The following is a 9570-nucleotide window of genomic DNA, read 5'->3' on the forward strand; positions in this document are numbered from 1 at the left end:
GGCACCCCTCCCCCACGCCCACACGCCTGGGCACAGGCACCCCTCCCCCGCGCCCACACGCCCAGTGGGCACAGGCACCCCTCCCCCGCGCCCACACGCCCTGCAGGCACCCCTCCCCCACGCCCACACGCCCAGTGGGCACAGGCACCCCTCCCCCACGCCCACACGCCCAGCAGGCCCCCCTCCCCCACGCCCACACGCCCAGCAGGCACCCCTCCCCCACGCCCACACGCCCAGTGGGCACAGGCACCCCTCCCCCGCGCCCAGTGGGCACAGGCCCCCCTCCCCCGCGCCCACACGCCCAGCAGGCACCCCTCCCCCGCGCCCAGTGGGCACAGGCACCCCTCCCCCGCGCCCACACGCCCAGCAGGCACCCCTCCCCCGCGCCCACACGCCCAGTGGGCACAGGCACCCCTCCCCCGCGCCCACACGCCCAGCAGGCACCCCTCCCCCGCGCCCACACGCCCGGGCACAGGCACCCCTCCCCCCGCGCCCACACGCCCAGCAGGCAAGCTGCAGGGTGCTGAGGGACTGAGTGGCATGACCCAGCGCCACTCACTGCAGCCTCGCAGGGCCTGGAGCGGGCTGGACGGATGGAGGCGCCACCTCTCCGGGCCCCTGTGAGAAATGGGTCAGAGCCAGGGCTCCTTCCAGGAAATGGCATTTGCCGCAACCTCCCAGAACTAAGCCCAAGATAGGCGAACGTGGGCATTCTCTCTGGGGGAGGCTGGTCAAGTCCAGGCCCAGTGTCCCCACACTTCATGCGGTGCCCTGGCTTGCCACCGCTTCACCCCAGGTTCCTGGTACCACAGACCATGCTGGGTCGGTGCCCAGGCTCCCTGGTCCTGGTGTGACCAGAAGTCCTCTGGAGTCCTCCAAACGTATTCCAACACCCCCCTGAGGATGCCCTTCAGCCGCCCCATGAGGACCTTTGCCCATGTCCCGGAGACAGACATGAGTAGCAGGTCCAGGTCAGCACCTCGGGGGCCAGCTGCCAGCCTGATGTGGGAAGCAGGGCAGCAGCTGTGGGGGACTCTGCGGGCTCACATCTGTGGCGGGTCCCCTCCCTCCCTCATTCCTCAAGCCTAAGAGGCGCCTCTCTCTCCCTGAGGTTCTGCTGAAGACGCGGATCTGGCGCTGCCTGGCGCCGGCTGGCACCGGGGTGGCCCCGAGCACGGCGCTGAGAGCCATCGAGTGCGTCCTGAGACTGCCGGCGAAGGGCCTCCCGGGCCTGGCAGAGCGTGCCCTGCGAGGCCTCACCTGAGACTTCCCAAGAACAGACCGAAAAGGGAACTTCCGGGCTGCGGGCCTGGGGGTTCCCACCCCACTGAGCTGAGGGCACTGGGGCAGGGCGCCCCCGACCCAGGGCACTGTCACCTGGGCATAAAAATAACAATGGTTACTAGCAATTGACACCCCCTGGGCGCCCATCCAGGAACCCGACAGATGGGTAGAGGGGACGCCACAGGTATCTACAGAGGACCACGGAGGAAACCCTACGAAAGGGACTGGCCTATGACGGGGTGGACAGGCTACCGGACATGCGAGGCGCAGGGCTGCCCTGGGGCAGAGCGAGCTCCCTGCCACCGCCTGCCATCCTCCCCTGTGCAGAGGCAATCCGAGGTGAGAAATGGACAGAGCCCATCTGGAGAGCCTCCACCAGAGCCGCGACCAGAGAGGACTCAGCCAGACTGAGGCCACGAGCCCGGCCTGGAACGAGGCATGAGCCTTGGTCCTGCAAACACCCAGGGAAAAGATGCCAGCCAGACAGCAGCGCAGCAGGCTAGACTGTGCTGACAGAAGGACAGTAGACAGACGGACTCTGAGTTAAACTGAGACCACTGAGCTGAGCGGCTCCAACTGGATCTGTGCTAGGCTGGCCGGGCTGACCTAGACAGCTGTACTGAACTGCGGTGAGATGTGCTGTCTGGAATGGAGTGCACTGGGCAACACTAAGCCAGGCTGGACTGGGCTGAGCTGGCCTGAGTTGGGCTGCGCTGGATAGACCTGGGCTGGGCTGCCCTGGGCTGGGCTGGGCTGAGCTGAGCTGGGCTGAGCTGGGCTGGGCTGGGCTGGGCTGAGCTGGGCTGGGCTGGGCTGTGCTGGGCTGGGCTGGGCTGCGCTGAGCTGAGCTGAGCTGGGCTGAGCTGGGCTGGGCTGGGCTGGGCTAGGCTGGGCTGGGCTGAGCTGGGCTGAGCTGGGCTGGGCTGAGCTAGGCTGGGCTGGGCTGTGCTGCTGGGCTGCGCTGAGCTGAGCTGGGCTGGGCTGGGCTGAGCTGGGCTGGGCTGAGCTGGGCTGGGCTGGGCTGGGCTGCGCTGAGCTGAGCTGGGCTGAGCTGGGCTGGGCTGGGCTGGGCTAGACTGGGCTGGGCTGAGCTGGGCTGAGCTGGGCTGGGCTGAGCTGGGCTGGGCTGGGCTGGGCTGGGCTGGGCTAGGCTGGGCTGGGCTGAGCTGGGCTGAGCTGGGCTGGGCTGGGCTGAGCTGGGCTGAGCTGGGCTGAGCTGGGCTGAGCTGGGCTGAGCTGGGTTGGGCTGGGCTGAGCTGAGCTGGGCTGGGCTGAGCTGAGCTGGGCTGAGCTGAGCTGGGCTGGGCTGGGCTGAGCTGGGCTGAGCTGAGCTGGGCTGGGCTGGGCTGAGCTGAGCTGAGCTGGGCTGGGCTGGGCTGAGCTGAACTGGGCTGGGCTGGGCTGGGCTGAGCTGAACTGGGCTGGGCTGAGCTGGGCTGGGCTGGGCTGGGCTGAGCTGGGTGGGGTGAGCTGAGCTGAGCTGGGCTGAGCTGGACTGGGCTGAGCTGAGCTGGGCTGGGCTGAGCTGGGTGAGCTGAGCTAAGCTGGGCTGGGCTGGGCTGAGCTGGGCTGGGGTGAGCTGGGGTGAGCTGGGCTGGGCTGGGCTGGGCTGAGCTGGGCTGGGCTGGGCTGAGCTGGGCTGGGCTGAGCTGGGCTGAGCTGGGCTGGGCTGAGCTGAGCTGGGCTGGGCTGAGCTGGGCTGAGCTGGGCTGGGCTGAGCTGGGCTGGGCTGGGCTGAGCTGGGCTGAGCTGGGCTGGGCTGAGCTGAGCTGGGCTGGGCTGAGCTGAGCTGGGCTGGGCTGAGCTGAACTGGGCTGAGCTGAGCTGGGCTGGGGTGAGCTGGGCTGGGCTGGGCTGGGCTGGGCTGAGCTGGGCTGGGCTGAGCTGAGCTGGGCTGGGCTGGGCTGGGCTGAGCTGGGCTGGGCTGAGCTGGGCTGGGCTGGGCTGAGCTGGGCTGAGCTGGGCTGGGCTGAGCTGAGCTGGGCTGGGCTGAGCTGAACTGGGCTGGGCTGAGCTGGGCTGGGGTGAGCTGAGCTGGGCTGGGCTGGGCTGAGCTGAACTGGGCTGAGCTGAGCTGGGCTGGGGTGAGCTGGGCTGAGCTGAGCTGGGCTGAGCTGAGCTGGGCTGGGGTGAGCTGAGCTGGGCTGGGCTGGGCTGAGCTGAACTGGGCTGAGCTGAGCTGGGCTGGGGTGAGCTGGGCTGAGCTGAGCTGGGCTGAGCTGAGCTGGGCTGGGCTGAGCTGAGCTGGGCTGAGCTGAGCTGGGCTGGGGTGAGCTGAGTTGGGCTGAGCTGAGCTAGGCTGAGCTGAGCTGGGCTGGGCTGAGCTGGGCTGAGCTGAGCTGGGCTGGGCTGAGCTGGGCTGAGCTGGGCTGGGCTGAGCTGAGCTGGGCTGGGCTGAGCTGGGCTGGGCTGAGCTGAGCTGAGCTGGACTAGGGTGAGCTGTGCTTGGGTGAGCCAAGGAGCTAGATTGAGCTACGCTGATCTGGCCTGAGCTGGCCTGTGCTGGCCTGAGCTGGACCTAGCTGGATTGTGCTAAGCTGAACTGTCCTGAGCTGGCTCACGCTAAGCTGAGCTGAGGCTCAGAGCCAGAGGTAGCTGTGCTGCTGAGAAAGGCTTGATCTGCATAGCTTAGCTGCTTTGAGCTAAGTGACCTCAACCGGCTGGGTGGTCCAGCTGGGCTGTGTTGTCCTCACTGATTGGTCCTGGGGTCTGGGCAGGTGTTTGTGATCTTGAATCTAGGTAGAGGGTCGTTGGTTTTACATGTGTTCTCCCATCCTACCTCCCCTCACCCCATCCCACTGACCCTTAGAGGGGCTTTACAGTGACTCCAGCATGACTGGTCTGGGTGCTGCCCTGGGGCAGAGCAGCAGCGTCTCTGGTGTGCAACTCTAAGCCTGAGCTGGGCTCAGGGTGTGCCTCAGGCACACCGAGTGTGGCATGCTGGCACCTTGGACTGACTCCAGATGAAATAGAGGTAGCAAGATTGAGCCTGAGCCTGAGCCTGGGCCTGAGCCTAAGCCTGAGCCTGGGCCTGGGCCTGGGCCTGAGCCTGAGCCTGAGCCTAGCCTGGGCCTGAGCCTGAGCCTGAGCCTGGACCTGGGCCTGAGCCTGAGCCTGAGCCTGAGCCTGAGCCTGGACCTGGGCCTGAGCCTGAGCCTGAGCCTGAGCCTGAGCCTGAGCCTGAGCCTGAGCCTGGACCTGGGCCTGAGCCTGAGCCTGAGCCTGGGCCTGGGCCTGAGCCTGAGCCTGGGCCTGGGGCTGAGCCTGAGCCTGAGCCTGGACCTGGGCCTGGGCCTGAGCCTGAGCCTGGGCCTGGGCCTGGGCCTGAGCCTGAGCCTGAGCCTGGGCCTGGGCCTGGGCCTGGGCCTGAGCCTGAGCCTGGGCCTGAGCCATTCTGGTGGGAGTTGGGACACAGCCTGGTCTGAGCACGGGGTTGGCACTGCATGGTGTTGGCTGTTGACAGCCAGATCCGAGTTTTAGCACACGCCCATCTCCAACCTGCCAGGGTAGGAGTACGGGCTGTGGAGAGCCCCTCGCTCCCCCCAGCCTGGTGCCAGAAGCACCATGCCTCTTAGCAGTGGCCTGCAGCTCTTAGAGCACTGCAGGGGACCCGGCGCGGAGCGGGCGGCCACGCTGGGAGGGCAGAGCCAGGGCCTGGCCATGGCGGGGGACGCACTTCTCACCCTCCTTTCTTTCTGTCCCTCCGGGTCCCCAGCAAGCCCATCCCCCCCACGCGTCTTCCCCCTCGTGTCCTGCGAGAGCCCCCTGTCTGATGAGAGCCTGGTGGCCGTGGGCTGCCTGGCACGGGACTTCCTGCCCAGCTCCATCTCCTTCTCCTGGAAGTACAAGAACAACACGGCCGTGACACAGGGCGTCACCACGTTCCCAACACTGCAGGCGGGGGCCAAGTACGCGGCCACCTCGCAGGTGCTGCTGCCCTCCAGGGATGTCCTGGAAGGCACAGACGACTACCTGGTGTGCAAAGTCAAGCATGGTCAACAAAACGAAGACCTGCGGGTGCCTCTCCCAGGTGAGAGCCGACCCCTCCCCAGTGTGGGTGCGGAAGCTGGTCCGGGTGCAGTGGGCGGGGCTTGGACCAGACCCCACTAATGCCTCCCGCTCCGCTGCAGAGGTTGGAAACCAGCCCCCCAATGTGACCGTGTTCATCCCACCGCGAGACGCCTTCTCTGGCCCCGGCCCACGCAAGTCCAGTCTTATCTGCCAGGCCACAGGCTTCAGCCCCAAGCAGATCACAGTGTCCTGGCTACGAGATGGACGGCCTGTCACGTCCGGCTTCACCACTGGAGAGGTGAGGGCAGAGGCCACCGCCGAGTCCAAGCCCCGCACCTTCAGTGTCACCAGCCAGCTGACCATCACCGAGCTCGAGTGGCTCAGGCAAAGCGTGTTCACCTGCCGTGTGGATCACCAAGGACTCACTTTTGTGAAGAATGTGTCATCCATGTGCAATGCTGGTGAGTGACTTTCCCTGAGTCCAGTGCCCAAGGTCCTAGCCAGGGTACACATGGACACACGCGCGTGCACACGCACACACGCACACTCAGGCATGGCAGACTCCGCCGTACATGTCCCTCTGCTCCCTGACACTTGGCTGCACAGCGTGGTCAAGCGTGAGAGCAGGGTCAGGGACAGCGGGGGAGGGAGGCCCGGGAAGGGACAAGGGTCGCCCTGCAACAGGACCGGGCAGACTCAGCAAGGCAGCTGCTACTCTTGGGGAGGAAGCGAAGCCCTTCCCAGACTTGGCACCCAGTGCTGACAGCAGTGTTCTCTTGACCACAGTTACGTCCACAGACATCCAAGTCTTCACCACAGCCCCCTCCTTTGCTGACATCTTCCTCAACAAGTTAGCCAGGCTGTCCTGCCTGGTCACAGACCTGGGCTCCTATGAAAGCCTGAACATCTCCTGGACACGCCAGAGCGGCGAGGCCCTGAGCACCGAGACCAAAGACTTCAGCAGCCACCCGAACGGCACGTTCAGCGTCACGGGGGAGGCCAGCGTGTGTGTGGAAGACTGGGAGTCTGGGGAGAGGTTCACGTGCACCGTGACCCACGCGGACCTGCCCTCGCCGGTGAAGCAGACCATCTTCAAGCACAGAGGTAGGCAGGCTCCAGTCCGCCCCTGTCCGGGCCCCGCCCCGGGCCCCGGGAGGGAGGCTGCCCTGTGCCCACCCTGACTCACCACCGTCTCCTTGCGCACAGACGGGGCCAAGCACCCGCCCGCCGTGTACCTGCTGCCCCCAGCCCGGGAGCAGCTGGCCCTGCGGGAGTCAGCCACAATCAGCTGCCTGGTGAAGGCCTTCTCTCCCCCGGACGTCTTTGTGCGGTGGCTTCACAGGGGGCGGCCCTTGTCCGAGGACAAGTACGTGACCAGCGCCCCGGTGCCTGAGCCCCAGGCCCCAGGCCTCTACTTCACCCACAGCCTCCTGACGGTGTCCGAGGAGGACTGGAACTCCGGGGAGACCTTCACCTGCGTCGTGGCTCACCAGGCCCTGCCATACACGGTGACGGAGAGGACCGTGGACAAGTCCTCCGGTAAACCCACTCTGTACAACGTGTCCCTGATCCTGTCCGACACAGCCAACACCTGCTACTGACCCTGCCGCCCCCGCAGGCAGGCTCTGGGGCCGGGGGCTCTGTGTGCGTGCATGCATCTAACCGCGCCCGCCGTGAGGCGATGCCTTCTATAAAGCAGAAATAAAACGATCCTCTCAAAAGATGCTGGTCTTGAGTGTGCAGTGCTCTTGCCTGCGGGGACGGTGGCGGGCGGTGACCACCCCCTGCAGAGCGCCTCCCTCTTGGCTCTGCTCTGCCTCTGTGTGACCTCAGGAAGGGCCCGTGCACCCCACACCATGCACACACGGAGCCCCGCGCGGAAGCACGTGGCAACACACACACACACGGAAACACAGACAGCCACACACACGTGTAAATGTGTGCACATGTGCAAACATGCATTCCTAAGCAGAGAGATGCAATGGCTCATGGGACACGAGTGGACACACATGGACTCATGCGTTCAACAAACAATGCTCATGAGCAGGAAGAGACACATGAGCAGGCACCACACGTGTGTGCACACAAGCACTGGCAGGCTCTGATCCCCATGGCTGAATGCACACCTACACACACGTGTGCACACAAGCACTGGCAGGCTCTGATCCCCATGGCTGCATGCACACCTACACACACGTGTGCACACAAGCACTGGCAGGCTCTGATCCCCATGGATGCATGCACACCTACATACACGTGTGCACACAAACACTGGCAGGCTCTGATCCCCATGGCTGCATGCACACCTACACACACGTGTGCACACAAGCACTGGCAGGCTCTGATCCCCATGGCTGCATGAACACCTACACACATGTGTGCACACAAACAGAGGCAGTACAAAAGTAAATACAGTCACTCAAACACAGACTACAGACATGGGAGCACAAACATGCGTGCATCCAGAGATGCAGACCTAGCACAGTCCTGCACACAGGAACACGTGCGCACGTGGGCACAGACAAGGCGCACAGACACCCGCAGGGCCGCTCTGCTGCACTGTGCTGGCTCAGGGCTTCTCCCGCACGGCTCTGCTTGTCATACTTCTCTGCAGTCATACTTCCACAGCCCAGCCCAGCCTGGCCTCTGACCCGGGGCGCCGTCCCTGGGTCCAAGCCCAGGGCTCAAAGCCAGGGCTGAGCCACCGCAGCTTCTAGGAAAGCCCCCTCTGTGCCCGAGGACACAGCGTGCCCACCTGCCGGGGCTCCAGGTGGAGGCAGCAGGCCCCTCCACCCCAGGTGTGGGGGACCATGCTAACAGAGCGAGCGGGGTCCAGGCCTGCTCTTCTTGGCTGCTCCCCGTTAGTAGGAAGCCACAGGAGACCAGTCTGAGCGCATGTGCCCTGCTTCCCAGGCCGGCTGCAGAAGCTAGCTGCCCAGGAGAGACAGGGAGGGAAGACAGAGACCCGGCAAGGGCCACGTGCCCGCCAGACGCTGCCTGGCTGCGGTGGCCCCTAGACCCTGCCGTGCGCTCGGCCCTGTGGGCTGAGCTGCAGCTGCCCCAGTAGCCTGCATTCCCAGGCAGAGGCCTTGCGGAGCGCGCTCATCTCCCGTCCCCCGGCCCCGGAGCCATGGCTGCGGGGAGGGGAGCGACAGGCACGCGTGGGGACTCTGCTTCTCTGGGGAGCAGGTGTCAGAGTGCTGGCCGGGAAGGGGGAACAGGGCAGCCTCATCTCCATCTCCATCTGCCCCGTCCCAAAGCAAGGGGCTTCAGCGTGTCAGCCGCCACGCGGCCGCGGCCCTGGCTCCGGGCCCCGCACAGAGAGCAGGACACAGCAGAGCCCCTGCCTGAGCCCGCGCTTCCTGCACCCGCGCCCGCGCGCTGCGCCTCTCGTGCTCTGTCTGCCGCCCAGGGCTCACCGCCTGCCGCTGCTTGGCCATGCTCTCCTCTGTCCAGCTAGCGCTCAAGGAGCCCGTCCTGTGCTGGCCAGGCCTCCTCCAGACTGGCCCGGACGCTCCAGCCCTCGGGCAGGTAGCAGGCAGGCGTCCAGCCTGCACCCGAGTGTACTGTCCCGCGAGCCTCCACCGCACTCTGACCCTCCTTGTGTGCCCCCTCACAGAGGGAGAGGTGAGCGCCGAGGAGGAGGGCTTCGAGAACCTCTGGACCACGGCCTCCACCTTCATCGTCCTCTTCCTCCTGAGCCTCTTCTACAGCACCACCGTGACCCTGTTCAAGGTAGCCTGGCTGGGGCTGAGCGGGCCCTGGGGCTGACCGGGGCAGGGAGCGGCCTGGGCTGACAGAGGTGCTGGGACCCCGTTCTCCTACCTCACCTCTGCTCGTTTGGGGACCACGGCTCACCCTCCCTGTGTCTGTTGCCTGCAGGTGAAGTGACTTGCCCAGCGAAGGACACTGGAGACCAACGGGCTGGACCACAGGGCACCGCCTCTGGGCTTGGGTGGCTCAGCCTGTGGCTGATGGACTGCACCTAACTCTTCCCCATGTATCCCTTCAGCTTTGAGCTGTAAAATCGACTGGCCACAAAGGCCCTGGGGCCCGGCCTGTGGAAAGCCTGCTTACTTCTGTGCTGTGTGCATATCTGAGCCAAAATAAACAGATACTTTCTATAAAACCATTTTCTCGTGGAGGATTTTCTTTCTTTACAATGTTTCTGTGTGAGAATTCTCATAGGTGACCCAAGTCCAAAGGCAGCCGTACAGCCATGGGGAGAGCTGTCCGGTGTGCTCAGGACTGGTGGACAGCACATGGCCAGCCAGG

At 65.4% G+C, this 9570-nt stretch overlaps 1 gene segment (V, D, J or C); it reads left to right on the forward strand.

Annotated features, from left to right (window-relative positions):
- The first annotated feature begins 4848 nt into the window (after positions 1-4848).
- Positions 4849-9281, forward strand: LOC138806729 (Ig mu chain C region membrane-bound form-like). The segment is given in 6 exon segments: positions 4849-5314; positions 5415-5756; positions 6082-6399; positions 6502-6834; positions 8915-9030; positions 9178-9281. Coding segments are annotated over 6 exon segments (1584 nt in total).
- The last annotated feature ends 289 nt before the right edge of the window (positions 9282-9570 follow it).

This window comes from Dipodomys merriami, unplaced genomic scaffold (assembly GCF_024711535.1).
Source record: "Dipodomys merriami isolate MVZ:Mamm:240054 unplaced genomic scaffold, mDipMer1.0.p SCAF_406, whole genome shotgun sequence".
Lineage (NCBI taxonomy): Eukaryota > Metazoa > Chordata > Mammalia > Rodentia > Heteromyidae > Dipodomys > Dipodomys merriami.